Source organism: Mustela nivalis, assembly GCF_964662115.1.
Source record: "Mustela nivalis genome assembly, chromosome: 12".
NCBI classification, from domain to species: Eukaryota; Metazoa; Chordata; class Mammalia; order Carnivora; family Mustelidae; genus Mustela; species Mustela nivalis.
The window spans coordinates 64,111,070-64,129,586 of record NC_139031.1 but is presented as its reverse complement, the minus strand read 5'-3'; the positions used below and the strand labels follow the sequence as shown (position 1 = coordinate 64,129,586).

At 33.8% G+C, this 18,517-nt stretch overlaps 1 protein-coding gene across 5 annotated transcripts in view; it reads left to right on the top strand.

The window, feature by feature from the left end:
* The window catches only part of C1GALT1 (core 1 synthase, glycoprotein-N-acetylgalactosamine 3-beta-galactosyltransferase 1), a 39,364-nt gene extending 22,451 nt beyond the window's left edge, over nt 1-16,913 (top strand). For all 5 annotated transcript variants that reach the window (XM_082693693.1, XM_082693696.1, XM_082693694.1 and 2 more), the window contains 3 exons: nt 1,110-1,346; nt 4,955-5,622; nt 11,923-16,913. In XM_082693693.1, coding sequence (XP_082549819.1) covers nt 1,110-1,346; nt 4,955-5,622; nt 11,923-12,114 — 1,097 coding nt within the window. In that variant the 3' untranslated portion in view covers nt 12,115-16,913. The remainder of the gene's footprint in view (nt 1-1,109; nt 1,347-4,954; nt 5,623-11,922) is intronic.
* The last annotated feature ends 1,604 nt before the right edge of the window (nt 16,914-18,517 follow it).

Below are 18,517 nucleotides of genomic sequence, written 5' to 3'. Positions count from 1 at the left end.
AGTTTCTAATATATTTAATGTCTGTCTCCTATAAGCAACATGTAGTTAGGTTTATTTTTTCTCTAGTCTGGTTGGCAATCTTTATCTTTTAATTAGAGTTTTCAGTCTTTTACATTAACATCATTGGTGATATATTTACATTAAAATCAATCATATTACCATTTGTTTTCTGTTTATTTCATCTATTCTTTATCCACTGCTCTTTTTTCCTTATCTTGTTTTTTATTATCTTACTCATATTTTCTGTTTTAGTTATATATTTGTTTACTGTTTATTTTAATGATTATACTAGCAATTACATTACACATCATTAGTCTTTTAAAGTCTAGCATTAGTATTTTTCACCACATCTGGACAACAAAATGATTTTGGAACACAAACTCTATATGTCCTCCTCATGATTTTTGTACCGCTTATGTCATTTGTTTTAATGATAATAGTAATAATACCTTGTGGGATATTATGTCATACATATTAATTTATATGTAATATGTACCATGTAATATAAAAAAGAAAAAAGGTAAATTTAAGTATTTTGACAGCAAAAAAGAAAAAAAAAATCATGGCAAGCAGGCTTGGGTTCACCAAGGATCCTGGTGGGAAATTTTTTTTTTTTTTACTCTATTTACCCATGCCCCACCGTAACAATGATTTTCTAACTTATTACTCATCTGTTTTATTGAACTGTCCACAGGGTGTGTTTTAGCTGCAACTAAGAGGATGAAAGTTTTAAATTCTCTCAGAAATGTTCTTTTAGGGGAGCCTGGGTGGCTCAGGTCATGATCTCAGGGTCCTGTGATCAAGCCCCGCTTCGGCTCTCTGCTCAGCAGGGAGCCTGCTTCCTCCTCTCTCTCTGCCTGCCTCTCTGCCTACTTGTGATCTCTGCCACAAGGGTCTGTCAAATAAATAAATAAAATAAAATCTTAAAAAAAAAAAGAAAAGAAATGTTCTTTTATATGGAAGGAAGTTAGATTTCCCATATGGTTAAAAGTAATCAACTTTTTTTGTGTGTGGTTTTTTGTATGTTTTTTTTAAGTTACCAAGTTTTTTACTCATGATATGTATATTGCTTTCTAATTTATAACATCCTACTAATTTTTTTCTTACAGAAATACACTTTCGGGAAATGGCCTCTAAATCTTGGCTGAATTTTTTAACCTTCCTTTGTGGATCAGCAATTGGATTTGTTTTATGTTCTCAGCTATTTAGTATTTTGTTGGGAGAACAGGGTGATACCCAGCCTGATATTCTTCATAATGATCCGCATGCTAGGCATGCAGATGATAATGGACAAAATCATCTAGAAGGACAGATGAACTTCAATGCAGATTCTAGCCAACATAAAGGTATGGTTCACTTTATTAAGAAATAAACAAACCGTATTTTTCAGTCTGTGTAAGTGTTATGAGAATTGGAAAAAGCTATTTATGTGAATTTTGTTATACTTTTTTATTAAAATGAGCTTAATTCCCAATATTTAATGACCTTGCTTGTTTGCCTCAGGAAGGAAATTGCTAACACCCAGATTTATTTAGGGAATAAGATGTTAATTTTGAATTTATTTTAAAATAGAGACAGTTCCGAAAATGTAACTTGGGGGAAGGCAAAACTTTTCAGATTAGATTTTTAAAAATTATTTATTTAGTCGGATTTATTTTTCATGGTTTATGTGTTTTTAGTGTTTTTGCTATTGTTTTGGTCTTAGTTTTTGCTTAGTCTTGTTCTAGAGAAACTCAAGAGGTATATATAAATCCCAATTTATATATATTTTTTCAACTTATTTTTCTATTAGTAACTAATAATAACTAGTCTTTTCACCTTTTAAGAGGCATAAAAAACTAGGGAGGTAGAAACTAAGGCTGTGCTATAATGACTTCATTTTCTCTTACCTTATACCTGTTACCTAGCTCTATACCTGATGTTCTCAATTGTGTCCTCTAGGAGCCAACATTTAAAATGTTGGTTTTCTCCAAGTTTCTGTCCCTTCGCTATTTCATTGTATGTGTGATATCATCAATTCCCATAATTTTGATTTCATCTCCTCTTTATTGTCTTTATCTTAGCCCAGTTCCCAACATTGTGGAAAAAAAAAATTAAAGTGATTCAAAGATATCTGCAAATGTGATTTATTTGATGATAAAGACTATAGCAGCTTGGAAACAATTGGAACTCTGGGTTACGGAATTGCTTCTTTTATCTTTTGGTAGTAAATACGGAATTGCTTCTTTTATCTTTTGGTAGTAAATTACTTCTTTCTGACCTCTCAAGAAGAGGCTGAGGGATGAAGTGTACCACATACATCCTGGTTGAGTTGCATGAACTAGCAAGCATGTGCATACTGTTACAAATTATGTCATGTTATGTTTAAGTGTTTATATAACTGATCCAGTTCTGAGTAGGTGCTCTGTATTCTTATCAAGAGCAGCCTGATCATTGGACACTTGCTCTGTAGCCTTGCTCTGGATTGTTAAAGGGCTGGTTGGCACATGCTTCTCTGCTAGTAGGCTATATCAAGTCAGTATAAGCACATATATTAGGTACCTGCTTGTCCGGCTTGATGCTCCACATCTGGTTAAGCTGGAAATTATAAAGTCATGGTAGGTGTTTTCCTTCACTTACCAATCAATCCCATTTATCATAAGTTCAAGCATTCTACTTCTTTACCATTTTTCAGATTTCCTCTCTCAGTTCATTTCCCCTAGTTGAGGCCTTCAGTTATACCCACGTACTGGCGTTCAACCAAACGTCACCATACCTTTTGTCCTTTCTTATTATGAGCATTTACTCATTTAAAGACCTCTATTTTCTGCATTATCTCTATTTTCCCTGATTTTGCATTATCTCCCCCTTCTCTGTTCCCGCCAAGTTCCCATTCCACACTCTGTAGGATTTATCAGCCACTGCTTTCTTTTTCTGCAGCACATTGAACCCCTTTACATACCTCTATTATAGTATCTCTCTTAGAATGTGTCAAGTGCTGGTTTGTGTACCAAGGTCCACTCTGAGACTGAGTTCTTCTGTAGCAGGACATATGGTGTACTCACCTTTTCATCTCTTGTGCCAGCATATGCCTACAACAAAGTAATTAATCAGTGAATAATTACAAAATGAGAAACAATATTCACCAGATCCCAGCACTGGGGAGAAGGTTGTCTTGTTCAAAGTGAAACATTGAGAATTCCTGCATCTACCATTTTCCCTGTGCATCCAGTATTTAGTTTATCTGTAGCCAAAAGATTGGGCTCCTGAAGTATATGAAATGTGAATGTTCTCTGTCTGAAGGGTGATTCTGTTTTTGAATTGTGAATTACTGATTTTTCAGGGGGAAAATTCCATGCCCAAACCTCACCCAACCTTGTATTAGCTCTCTATTAGTGGACTAGAAATTTATGTCTCCAGTTGTTAATTTTTCATAGGACAAAGCTTTTGTAACTCACTGGTTGACCTTAACTTTAAGGATATGCTTCCTTGGGATTCTGCCTAGAACATTACTATAAAAAGTGTGGTTTTGCAGACTTATGCTGGTCCACACCTACATAGGTATTGAAATTGGGACTGTGCAGTTAGAAACTTTCAGGGTAATTTAACAGAGTAATTTTGCCTAAATCCAAAAACTAAGAATTAGAATTTGTATTTTATATTTCTTTTACTAATTTTTCTAGTAATTCATTTTTAGCACATTTATAAAAAGTATAGGTCTCTAACTATTGAAAATAAGAATTGATCCTTCACCAAGCAATGATCTAGGATCTTAAAATTGAACTCTTCCTTTAAACCAGTGGTACTCAGTATATGATCCTGGTCTGACAATCTGAATTGTTTATTACCAGTCTGCACCCAGATAAGGAGATTGCACCAGGATGTAACTTACTTAAGCTCACTGCTTAATTAAGTGGACTTTCTTGGAAATATAGCAAGACTTCCCTAATGAAAGAAGTAATATGGTGTTTTATATTCTGGCATGGCTCCCTATTTCTTTACAGAGGAGTACTTTGAAAAGCACTGCTCTAGACAGTCTTGGAAATACTACTGTTACCTGTTCTGTTCTGTTTCCAACTGATGGATTTGCATTTTGGAATATCAAAGTAATCTCAACTCAGCATTAACCCCTCTTCTTCAAACTGGAGTCATCATGAAAGCCTTTTTTAAAATTCTTTTTTTTTTTTTAAGATTTTGTTTATTTATTTGACAGAGATCACAAGGCAGAGAGGCAGGCAGAGCGAGAGGAAGGGAGGCAGGCTCCCTGCCAAGCAGAGAACCCAACACAGGGCTCAATCCCAGGACCCTGGAGCCATGATGACCATGACCTGAGCCAAAGGCAGAGGCTTAACCCACTGAGCCGCCCAGACACCCCATGAAAGCCTTTTTTAAAGCCACCTTAGGGTGCTTGTATAAATTCCTAACAGTGAACTCTGGTGGAGTGCAAAATGAACTGTTTCTTCAGCAGCATGTCTTTCCTGTCCTGCAGAAGTTTATTTAGAGCTGCAAGAAATTCCTGTCAGTGTTCTGTTGAGAACCCTTTGTAGAATGAAGTGAAAAGCAGAGACTAATATCGAGCTTCATATGTATACCAATCTCCAATCTCCAAGACAACTTGTTAAAATGCAGATTCAAATTGAATAGGTCTGGGGTAGGGCCTGAGATGCCACATTTCCAACAAGCTCCCAAGTGATGTTGATCCTGTTTGGTCAACCACAGTTCAAATAGTAAGATTTTAAGTCATAGTGGCAATTCTTTTTACTGCAATGGATAAGACTGACATGAAACCAGTAAATCAGAATGTCAGTTCATGTTAGGTTGAGTTTTTGCTTTCTTTCAGTTAAATCACTAATGGTAGAAAGATAAATAAATAGAAGGGGGGTTTTGAAATTGTTGAAGAAAATTTTTCATCAATATAATTTATTTGAATTTTACATCTATGCAAATATAACTCTAAAACTTCTTTGTTTAATAGATGAGAACACAGACATCGCTGAAAACCTCTATCAGAAGGTTAAAATTCTTTGCTGGGTTATGACAGGGCCTCAAAATCTAGAGAAAAAGGCCAAACACGTCAAAGCTACATGGGCCCAACGTTGTAATAAAGTATTGTTTATGAGTTCAGAAGAAGATAAAGACTTCCCTGCGGTGGGATTAAAAACCAGAGAAGGCAGAGACCAACTATACTGGAAAACAATTAAAGCTTTTCAGTATGTTCATGACCATTATTTAGAAGATGCTGATTGGTTTATGAAAGCAGATGATGATACATATGTTATCCTGGAAAATTTGAGATGGCTTCTCTCAAAATACAACCCTGAAGAACCCATTTACTTTGGGAGAAGATTTAAGCCCTATGTAAAGCAGGGCTACATGAGTGGAGGAGCCGGATATGTTCTGAGCAAAGAAGCCTTGAAGAGATTTGTTGATGCATTTAAAACAGACAAATGTACACATAGTTCCTCCATCGAAGACTTAGCATTGGGCAGATGCATGGAAATTATAAATGTAGAAGCGGGAGATTCCAGAGATACCATTGGAAAAGAAACTTTTCATCCCTTTGTACCAGAACACCACTTAATCAGGGGTTATCTACCTAGAACCTTCTGGTACTGGAATTATAACTATTATCCTCCTGTAGAGGTAAGTTTAGAAATTTTATTACTGTATAAATACTTAGACTGGTTTTTGTTTACTTAAAAACTTCTTTAGCATCGATAACTAAGAATCCTCTTTACTCCTTTTATATAGAGTGGTAATGTATAACAAAATAGATGAGAACATGAGTATCAGCAGTAGTAATTCAGTAAATATTGCTACTATTACCTAGTGTTTATTGCCTGTGTCAGGCATTAAAAATACAGCAGAAAATATGGCCAAGTTCCAGTTCTTGTGAACCTTATAATAGTATATTATGAACCTTACATTCTGGATATGGAGACATTCAGTAAACAGGTAGACTAGTAAAGATAAAATATGATTTTAGTTTGTGATAAGTGCCCTAGAGTAAAATAAGGCCAAGTGAGGGGATAGAGAATGAGTGGAGTGGGGCACCCCAGTTTTGATGGTTAAGGAAGATGTCTCTGAAAGGTGACTTCTGAACAGAAATCTGAATGAGGTTAGAGAGCAGGCTGTGTGGAGAGCCTTCTGGGCTTCAGGAATGATGTGTGAAAAGACTTTGAGGTTTAGAATTCTAGGCTTCTAGAATTCAAGTCTTCGCCTACTTAATAGTTAATTGACCTTGGATGGACAGAATTTGCCCAATTTCTGAGCCCGATTTGCCTGATTTGTAAAATGGACCGGATCTACCTGTTTGATTCAGCTGTGATTAGAATATAGTACAGTGCCTGTCACACTGTAAGCATAAGAAGCCTTAGCTCTAATTTGATAACATAGTCATCATTCCTGAGGATTTTATCTAAAATACATTATTTTATTAAATTCCTCAGCTAAATGTTTAAGAAAAATTAGTATCTTGTACCCACCAACTAGCTTTACCATATATTAATCTTTTTTGGTTTTTGGTGTTTGTTTTTTTTTAAAGATTTTATTTATTTATTTGACAGACAGGGATCACAAGTAGGCAGAGAGGCAGGCAGAGAGAGAGGGGGAAGCAAGCTCCCCGCTGAGCAGAGAGCCTGATGCGGGCCTCAACCCCAGGACACCGGGATCATGACCTAAGCTGAAGGCAGAGCTTTAACCCACTTAGCCACCCAGGGACCCCTACCATAAATTAATCTCTAGCCATATTTGCCTCCTTTTGTAAAAGAAAAAGGTATAGATACAATTGAGGCCTGTGTACCCTCCCCAACCAAGTTTTCTTATATCCTTCCTCAGTGTTAACCACTATCATGAACTTAGTATTTGTCATTACCGTGTGTGTTTGTATCTTTTTTCCTACATGTTTGTGTATCCATAAATAATATGTAGTATTGTTCTGTAGGTTTTTAAATAAATGGACTTATTCCATATATATCCTTGAACATTTGCCCTTTTAATACATTAAAATTTATCCACATTAATGTATGTATGTGCTTCATTAATTTTTAGGCTTCTGTATAATCTAACATGAGCATCTGTAATTTATCAGTTCCCCTACTGATACACATTTAGTAGGTTGTTTCCAGTTCATCACTGTTATGAGTATTGCAGCAGTGAGTGACTGACTGAAGGACATCAGGAGTCATGAAACCTAGCTTTTAGATTCAGATCTGTTATTGATTAATAATGCATGTAGGCAAGTCATTAGTACTCTATGCCTTCTTTTTTTCTGGCCCTAACATACAAATAATACACTCATGCTAGCATTCTCATCTTCATAAGCCAGTGTTTGCAAATCATTATCTAGGACAGTGGTTCTCAACTGTGGACTTTTTGCCTCCTAGAGGACATTTGGCAAAATCTGGAGACATTTTTTTGTTAATTGGGAGACTGGCACTGGGTGGAGGTTGTTACTAGCATCTAGTGGATAGAATTCCTCAAGATTGTAATCCCATTAGATGCTAACCATCTCACAATGCACAGGACGGCTTCCCGCTATCTGGCCTAAAATGTCGGTAACACTGAGGTTAAAAAACATTGACCTAGAACTTTTGATCCAATATTTAGACACTGAGCTTTAAAAGGAAATGTTGAAGCACATCACAACGGCTTCTGATATCAATCACCAGTATGTTCTTGGTACTTACTCAGACATAATAGTTCCTTACAGTAATTCTGTGTTTAATAGATGACAAAACTGAGGCTCAGAAAAGTCAAGTATTTTGTTCTGATAAATATTCTAGGCAGTTTACAAACCATGCTGATTATTAACTCTTGTGATTTCTATCATGGGTTCCCTTCCCCTCCATGATTAATGTGATATGTGTCCCAGAGGGTTGGGGGTTGAAATGAGGGATGTTACAATAAATATTCTGCTGTTGGGATAAAATTGCACTTTAATAAATAAACAGTTTAAAGTTCAGTTCTATGTAATGTGTCCATTTAAAACCTTATGCTAGGATTTTATTGCTCTTGTGGATGCAACAATTTCCTAGACTGTAAAACAGATGTATTCCTAAGTCTACTTTGTGATAGTCTATTTTTGTTTTGTTCTCATGAGGTACTACTCTGAAATTTTTTAAAATGATTTTATTTATTTATTAGACCGCACAAGCTGAGGGGAGCACCAGAGGGAGAGGGAGAAGCAGACTCTCCGCTGAGCAGGGAGCACAGTGCGGGGCTCGACTCTAGAACTCTGGGGTCATGACCAGAGCCAAAAGCAGAGTAACAGACTAAGCTACCCAGGCACCCCTGAATTTTTTTTTTTATGTAAACTTTTCTTAGTATAATCTGACCATTCCTAGATTACTTGAGCCCTTCCCTTCTTAATGCTGTACATTCCCATATAAAAATATATCTAAACTTAAGAATATTACAGATACATATAACAAAGACACCTAAATGCATGTAAGGTTTTAATAAGAGTATCTGCTACAGACAGTAATAGCAAAGGGACATCATAATTCTCACTATTTTGTAACCAGTAAAATACCCTTCTTTCCTTTAAGAGTGCTACTGCCCACAATTCCCACCTACAGATAGGTGTACCTAACAGTATATTTATATGAACGAAATAAATATTTCTGTGATACATCAGATTGTGGTAGTTTTTAAAATGGTTGCAAGAATTATGTTCTTTCTATAAAAATTTATTCAGTTATATTGAAGACAATAAAATAGACTTGGAAGAACCAAAATTGACCCAGCTTCCTAATTACTGCTTCTTCTCTCCCAGGAGTGTTCGATACAAACACATGTGAAATCCAACTTCTATTATTACTCATCCATCATTTAATAAATTTTCTTCTCCGTAAGTGAGTTACTATTTTCAGAGTTATCCTAAATCTCCTACATATACTTTTGCTTTGTAGTGATCACTGAAAACACAGTGTGGAAAATGTTTATTTTAGCAAGTCAATGTGTGAGATATATAGCTGATCAGAGACTTAGGTTCTTAAGTTGAGTTTAGAACTTAATCTTCATGCATTTCCCCTTTCACACCACCTTCTTACTTCCCTAAAAGTGATTTATTCCCTAGGACTAAAAGTCTCTTCCCTGGAAATAAACTTTTCACCAGAGAATTTGTAATCAGTCTTCATACAGAGGATTTAAAATAGTGTATATGTGTGTAACAGTCTATATGTAATAGTGTATACACATACACATGCACACATATGTACAGATATATACACATATATACACACATATCTACATATATATACATGTGCCCTTATGTGTGAAATTGCCTTTTTTGTAGGTCAGAAATGATCAAATAGGATTTATTCTGTTTTTCAATTCTGATTACATTAACTATAACCCATTTGAAACTTACTGATACATGGTCAAAATTGAGAGCTCCAGATTTTTCCAAATTGTTAACTGATCTTTCCAGTACCATTTTTAAACTAAGTCTTATTTTCAGTAGTGCTTTGAAATAATCTCCTTTATCATATACTGTAGCGTTACTTACAGTAGGGTTGGTATCTGGTATATCTGGTATTTCAGTTCTGTTCCATCATCCTATTTGATTTTGCCTCAGCACCATATTGTCTTGAACCCTGTAGCTTTACTGAATTTTGTAATTATTACTCTAAGTGTGTATATTCCTCTACTTTATATCTCTTTTTTTCAAATTGTTTTGGTAACACTAATAATGCCTTTATGTTAATGTATTTATCCATTCAGGGACAATAGATATCTTTGCCTGGGATTTTTAAATTTTATTTTAGGTCCCTTAGTAAAGCTTTATAGTTTTCTCCAGATTTTATTTCTTCTTACGTATCTCCCTATGTTTTTAATATTTTTGTTACTATTTACTTGGGATTTTTAAAAATCTTTTTAACTGGTATATATGAAAGCTGTTGTTTCTTAAAAGCATCTTTAAAATTTGCCTCTGTTCCTAGATTCTCTATATCTGATGATTTTTTTACTTGACTTTCTTGAGTTTAGGTAGTAGCCATTATTACATGCAAAGAGCTATTTTGTTTCTAATAGTTATAGCAGTTATCTTTTTATTGCTTATAAATCTTAATAACAGTGTCCTGGTCATCTAGTAAAAAAACAGTAATGCCATAGAGTGAAACATAATGTAATAAATCTTATTAAAAATATTATTGCAGTATTTCAGGGTCATATGAAGTTGCTTTCAGAGAGGATCAGCAATTTAAAATTCACAGCTATTGGTCTAGTCTTTTAGTTTAACATGTACTGCCCAGTATAGTAGCCATTAGCTAGGTACGACTATTGAGTACTTGAAATATGGCTAGACTAAACTGAGATGTTCTGTCAGTATAAAATTCATTCCTGATTTTAAGAACTTACCACAAATAAAAAGAATGATTTCATTAATAATTTTTAAAATATTGATTGCATATTGGAAAAAAATAATATGGACTTACTCATTTGAAATATATTCAAATTAATTCCTTTTTTTTTTTTTAACTTTTAAAATGTGGCTTCTAGATTTTAAATGGCATCATGGGGCTCACATGTATCTATTGGATGGAGCTGGTTTGATGATCACAAGTTGACTTATCATTTTACTTTTCAGATTTGTTCCTATCCTTACATTGCCAAGGGTGCTAAGAAGTAGGCTCCAAATAATTTTCCAGTGCCTACGCAGTTACCCAGAAACCCCAGATATCTGGTGTTTGTTTCAAAGGAAAGTTCAGAGAGAAGGCCAGAGAAGATGCAGTGGGTAATTCCCTGATAATTTTTACTGCATTGTAAGCTACTTACTTCCAAACATGAATTATGTTCATACTAATTTAATAATAATTAAATGTTCATACTGAACATTTAATAATTCATGTTTGGAAGTAAGTAGCTTACAATGGGACCTTGTCTCTGGGACCTTGTCAGAATATCTTTCTTCTTGGGTCCTTGTAAAGATACTAGATAGAATCTGAAGTTTGGTTGGAGTCACCTGGGTGAAACATTCTGTAAATACCAAAATAACCTTCTAACTGTTTAGTTCTGGGGTCAGTTTTGTGTTTTCTTCTTCTTCTTCTTTTTTTTTAATGTTCTTGCTTTTTTTTTTTTCCTGTTGTGTTTTTTTAATTACCTTGTTTTTGTCTTTTTAAAAACCTATTCCAATACCAGCTCTGTTAGGAATCTGAGAATTATATTTCTGGACAAATGCTTCGCTCTGACTTACTTACTGAGGACCACCTAAATGTGATTATTTTGTCAATAATAATGTTGGCATTTATGGAGCATTTACTATAGGCCATGCTGGTTTCAAGCATTTTATATACATTATCTCCTTTAAGTAACCATCTTTTGCAGATGGGGAAATTGAAGCTTATAGAGGTTAAGTAACTTGCTAAAAGTCATACACTAGTAGGTAGAATTTGACCCTAGTAGACAAACTTTAGATTCAAACTAAGAGTTGACTCAGCACTTCCTCTCGTAAATACTGCATTGTTTGGGTTGATGTGCAGATGAAGTATTTGGTTACGCGTAATGGGCAAGGATTTTGTAGTCATTGAATGCTTCAAAGTTGTCTTTCTGAGCCAGAAAGTTGTCTTTCTGAGCCAAGCAAAAAGGTAAGAGTGAGAGCATAGGAAGTTCAAAAGCAAAACTCGGAAATAGAGCATCGTTCTTTGTATAGCTGCCCCTTTCATTTGAAGAAGTCTCGAGAATTTTTTCAGTGAAAACATTATAGACTATGAGAGAAGATGATTTCAGGTAGATATATATTAGCAGTTTTCATGTTTAAGTCATGAAGAACTCTACAAACTCTTGCTTTCTTCCACAAGTCTAATAAATAGGTGCCTCTGCTTTACCTTGCCAACTTTGGTGCTCGGAATCTGTTAAAATTGTTTCCTTTATCAGTATGTAAATATTGTGTGTTAACTATATACTGTTTCTTAATGATGCCTGTTTCTGCTACTTTTTTAGGGTCCTGGTTGCTGTTCTGATCTTGCAGTTTCTTTTCACTATGTCGATCCTACAACTATGTATGAGTTAGAATACCTCGTTTATCATCTTCGTCCATATGGTTATTTATACAGATATCAACCTGCCTTACCTGAAAATATACGAAAAGAAGTAAGTCGAGATTACAAAAAAGAAGATCCAAAAGTAAAATGAGAACCCTTGAAAGAAAAACACAAATGAAGAGGTAAAATGTTTGGCATTGCACTGAAGAACTTCTGCATTTCTGATACAGAACACTGGAATCCCAGTGAGGAATTCTTTCTAAGTGAACATTCCATGTTAGAAATCTTTCATATGAATGACTGTAAACTGAAGCTTTAAGTGAGCTGTGAAGTCTGTTAAAATGTGTTTTGATACAGTAATATATATATGTAATATATATAAATATATATTATATATATATATGAAAAACTTGTGTTTTTAAAATGGTGGCCAGGTAGAGGGACTAGAAACGAGAATTTTGTTTTCTATTCTTGACCACATTTATTATTTTCACTGAGAAACTAGGACACTTAAATTTTCTAAAACTACAGTGCACATATTAATAACACACGTGATGCTAAATAGGTCTGCCTTAAAGAAAATTTTAGGAGGAAATAGTGTTGCTTAATGTTATTCATAAACTCAAAACATGAGTTTATATTTGTAGTATGATATAAATGAACCAAATCCTTCCCCCGACACACACACTCACACATGCAGTTTTTGTCTAATGGAAATTTCCTGTGACTGTAATTGGCAGTATTTCTTCCAGACAAAGTAAAGTAAGAATGGCACTTGTCCTAAAGTGCATTAATAAAACCACATTTTGAAATTATATGGGCCTTGACTATATTATATACTTGGTTCTAATTAGTAATTAATGTTTTACTGAGTCCCTATTGTCTCTTTTCTAAATATGTTTATCCTTGAATACAGTTTTAATTATTAATATTTATTTACTCAAAGCATTAATAACATTCTATAAACATGCATTTTAAAATATTTTGTTCCCAAATTTACCCATTGTTAATTGTGGGTAACCAATAAATAGTAAATTTAATGCTATTTGGGGATGCCTTTCTTAGATCAGTGCCACTCTCAGGAATTCGTGTCATTTTAAGTTGATTATTTAAAACTCCAACTACATAATTATTGTTCCTTTTGTTATCATCCTGTTAAGAGATGAGAATTTGTTTGTGCCTTTCATAACTTGTTTAAAGCAAAGTTTAGACATTCATTTTTAGGCTCTGAGGTGGCTATTAGTTGCACTGGCAAGTTAATTTGAATGTACAGTTTTCACCAGAGTTGATTAAAAATATTAGAGAAACAGAGTGCTTAAACAAAGTGAACTATGCCAGATATTAAAAGACCAAATACTTAATTCATGAATATCAGCCTGAATTTTGATGCTGACTTACTATTTTGGGGTGGTTTTTTGTTTGGTTGGTTATTGGTTGGTTGGTTTTGGTTTTGGTTTGCCAGTAGATAATTCTAACAGAGCAGAACACCCAATTCAACACTGTCATCAAAAATATGTTCGTAAATATTTCATTCTGATTTTAGTGACCTATTTAAAGAATTTCTGGAAGGAAAGAAAATTTTAAGCTTTGTTGTCTTTAGTAGTATTATTTGAGTATATCATAAAATAATATTTTGCAGACTTTCTGTAAGATTACCTTAAATGTTACAAACGAGTTAAATTTTTTATGTTTATCATTATGCTAATTTTACATGGCTAGTATGCCACTGAATCTGCTGCTTAGCTGAAGAGTTTATACTTATTGTGCCAAAACATGTCAAAATTATGATCTCTTTGGATGGTATATATTGAGAGGATGTTCTTGGTGACGATTAGTGGTAATTACGGATTACTTTGTCCTGTCCACACATTGAAAAGTCCCACCAGTTTTTAACTTAAATTGTCTTTTGTTGTTTTTGTGACACTGTTACCTGCCAGAAGTTCAAGGCATTCATTCTTTTCTTTGAACAACTCTTCATCTTGGTGTGAATATGAATTTATTTACAGTCTATATATGCTACTTTCCAAAAAACCTTAAAATTTACTAATAGGAAATTAACATTTTGATGAATCCTGGGGTCTGGAGTCAGACTGCCTAGGTTTAAATTCTTGGTCTATCACTTACTAAGTTTTGTAACCTTGAGCAATTTACTTAATCTCCCTGTGCCTCAATTTTCTCATCTATAAGTTAGGGATGGTAATACTATCTACCTCACAGGATTTTTATGAGGATTAAATGAGTGAATATATGTACAATTTTTAGAATACTTGTCTGGCCCAGATTACGGAGCAATAAGTGTAAGGTTTTATAGAATGTAAATATTTGTTCTAAGCGAATGAAAATATCTACTTTATTCAATTAGATATTGAAGGAAATATTTCATACATTTCTTATAATAAGTAATAGCTAATTTTTATCTAATGCCTACTGTATGCCACATGGTGTGCTTTAGATATTCTTTGTACATTAGTGTTAATCTTCACAAATTGGGTATTCTTCCTATATTGTAGTTGAGAAAACTGAGGCTCAGAGAATTAAAGTAATTTTTTCACTGTCATAGAGCAAGTAAGTAACAGAGCCAGGATTTATGCTCCAAGTCTGTGTGTTCTTTGTACCATGTTAGCCTTGAGGTTAGTCATTTAGCACTATTTCTTTCCATTTTTACTTATTAACATGTGTGATATGGTACATCAGTCAGTAACAGACAAATTAACCAGCCAGATTGACATAGTGGCTCTCAAATAGTCATTCTTCTATACTTGCCCGGGAGCTTGTTAAAATGAGGATTTTAAGACTCTGGTCTCAGAAATTCTGATTCTAGCATGGGGCTCAGTACTGTACTTTCTTACTAGATTCCCTAGGTCAGTGGTTCTCGATGTGTTGTTATCCCCAACTAGCAGTATTTGCATCATCTGGGAACTTGAAATGCAACCTCTCTGGGACCCCCACCCCAGACCTCCTGGGGAGTCAGAAACTCCAAGAGAAGCTAGCAGCTGTGTTTAAACAAGCCCTCCTGGTGAGTGAGTCCTATTCATTCTAGTTTGGGAACCAAGACTTGGGTGATTCTGATGCCATTAATCCTTGGAATGTGCTGAAGATTTATTGCTCCTTAAGTAGGGTATCTTTCAAAGATTTAGATGAAGCATGTTTTAAATCTGTGTCATCCAAGATCATACTGTATTAAATGTGAGAGACTTTAAAGATAACATTCATTTTTTGACAAAATTCTTCAGCTTCTTCAGATTGACTAATACCAGGGCCCACAATAACATCTGTCATTCTCCAAGTTTAGTAATTTTACAGTTGGGGCAGGAAGAGTTTATTAAGTACTAGTAAATACATAATAATTCATTAAAAGCATAACTAAATGAGCATCCTCACTTGTTAGTAAAAAAAAAATAATAATTCCAATTGTAAGCAAAAAAACTTTAAATGGAGGTAGCAAAATACTACTTTATAATATGCAGATGTTTTTCTGCTAATTCGTGCTATCAAAATTTCATCACTTTCAAGAATCAGTTGACTGTCCTATATGACCTAGTACAGCAAAAAATTCTCCAAGTATTCGGTAGAGCACATATAAGCAGATTTCATGATGATCACTTTGTCATTTGGATAAATGATTTTAGTGTGGTCTCAAAACATAAGGCTTTTGCTATCTTTATGTTTCCCAATAACAGTATACTTATATTTCAAATGGGAAGTTCATAGGTGATACAAAGCAGATTTTTGTCCCAGAGTTCAATTATTTGTTTTATCTTAAATTTCAGAGGAATTTTTGTTACTGTAAGATGATTCAAAATAAAGTACTGGCCAGTTTTTAAAATTTTTTGAAATACGGTAGTTGTATTTGAGCATTAAATTTGTTAACTGATGATTTTCATAAATGTTTCTTGAGTATTAATTTTTCACTTCCTCGAGCCTATCGAACTATAGTATTTCTGGATTGAGACTTGAAAAAAATGCCTCACTTTATGATTAGATCAGATCTGTCCTTTTGTTCCTCATTTAAATTTTCAGTTCGTTAGAGTATTTTGTCTTTGACAATTTCTTCTTCTTTGTATTTGTTGCCCTCTATTTTCTTTACAACTAATTTCCATTTCTTAACTACTTTAATGCTGCCTTTGCAATGTTAATTTGGCTGTGATTAGAATTTGTATCACTTACTAATAATTTTATACCTATTAACTTTACATTTCCCTAGGAGATTGAAAGAAAAAAATCTAAGAATAATGCTTGCTGGCTCTCAGGATACTTGCCCTAGTTAAAAGTCTACAGTTTTAAACTAGTTCTATATATACAATTACTAAATGAACTCAAGTTATTTGGATTCCATTCCCTCAACCCCCTTTTCTCAAAAACAAACCAAAAAACTCATTTGTCTCATTTCTCTACTGTAGGCCTAACAGAAACATTCTTAAGCAATCTGGGGGACAACCTGTTGTTTATAATATGCGAAATGTAACCTCTCTTGATTTAAAAATATGACTTATGTTTATATATTGGAGTTGAAATAGAAGTTTTAATACAGATTAGAGCAAACACTTCACAAATTCTCCCTAGAGAAATCAACTCTAAAACTAGCTTCAGAAGTGAACAGTGCTCTGTTTCAACCCCTTTTACCTCTAGTTTTTATCAGTTCAGTTTAAATAACTTTTCAGGGCCCTACCAATTAATAATCCATATAAAGTATATAGTAGAGGGAAACTAATCTTACTGCTAAGCAGTGTGTTATATTACACAGTGAATATTTGTGTTTTGGAATTTTGAAATTATGTAAGGTTATAGTATTATGAATGGTTTAAAAATGTGTGGTGACTTGCTTATTTTAAGTGATCCACCAATAAGTCAGAAAAAAATGTATTTTTAAATATATTTTTTAAAGTGCCTTTTGAACATTTTTAAACAATGGATTTAAACAACCACATAAAATAAATTGCCATGTTTAAAGCTGTTTTATCTGATTATTTTTAACTGTTGTAAGAATTGTGGGAAACACTAAAGGGGTAGTTTTGGGGTTACTTTACCAAAAATACTAATTTAAATTATTTTCTCATCAAAGTTATTCAGTTTGAATAGGCTTGAGTAATTTTTGCAGCAGTGTGTATTATTTGTCTTTAAAGCAGCAAAATACTCTACCTCTGATTTAGAATAATAACCTTAAAAAAATTAGGTCATCCAGGTAAGTGTATGTATGTGTATATGGGTCGGGGGAGATGGTTTTCTATTTCTTGGTATATTTTGATCTATCATGTACACTAGAATTCATTTATTCAACTAATTATTCAAATAATATTCAAATAATGCCTAGTATCTACTAAAATACAGTGGTGAGCAATACCTATAGGATCTCTGTTCTCATAGAGCTTTAACTCTATAGCTAGACAATAAACAAGTTAATAATAGATGAATGAACAAGATCTCAGAGAATGGTGTTAGGAAAAGAAAACAAGGATTTGATAGAGCAATTTTCTGGGTAGAGTGTCAAGGAAGACCCCTGAGGAGATAGTATTTGAACTGAGACCTGATGACAGACATTTTCTTATTCAACAAAGTAATCTCATTATTTATGAGATTCTTTGCCCCTATTATGTGAAAAATAATTATTATTTTCCACCTTTGCTTAATTATTCTCTGGGCATATGTAAAGACTCAGTGAAATGCAATTTATATGCCATGAACTTTGTGGTTTTAGGTATATTTCATCCAGAGCTCAGGTCTATCTATTGATATTAGATTGGTCTGGTGCTTTTAAGATATGAATAAAAACTGACCTACCTCTTCCTTAAGCAGATAATTCCAGATATTCATAAATTCTTTGAGTCTAACCTGTCTACCTCAATTTTCAGTCACATGTCACCCAATATATTCCTTATTAGTTCATATGTACATGTATGCATGTATATGTATATATACACACATACATATATACACTGTCGTTTGGATTCACCAGTTTTAGAAAAGTTGAGGAAATGAATGCCACTTCATGTTGTTTTAGTAGTAGAGTTGTACAATTTAATATATTCAGATAGCCCCGTGTTGTATTTAGTTGCACTGCTAATTGGTAAATCATTTGAGAAGAGACTGATTTACTTAAATACATACAGATTCACTAGTACCTATTTTAAGTTTTCCAAAAGTATAATCCTGGAAAGAATACAGAATTATTGCTTAATTTATTTTCTACTAAATGGCTCGACCTCAAATATATTTTATTTCAGCTCTAATAATGCTGACGATATAGATTATCCAAATAGAAATTCCTATAGTGTTTAAGACCAAACATTTAAGAACTAAACTTCAGCAACATTGGCATTCTCCAGATAAATCTATCAGTATTAATAAAATATGGAAGTAAACTGTATTATCATGAGTTTGTTACTCATTATTGAATGTATTGCTATCTAGAACTTTAAATATGTTAGTTCTTAAAGCCATACTTGTGTTGTATCATTTTTTCTGCCTAAAGAACTACCAGGTGGGGGGTGCCTGGGTGGCTCAGTCATTAAGCGTCTGCCTTTGGCTCAGGTCATGATCCCAGGGTCCTGAGATCT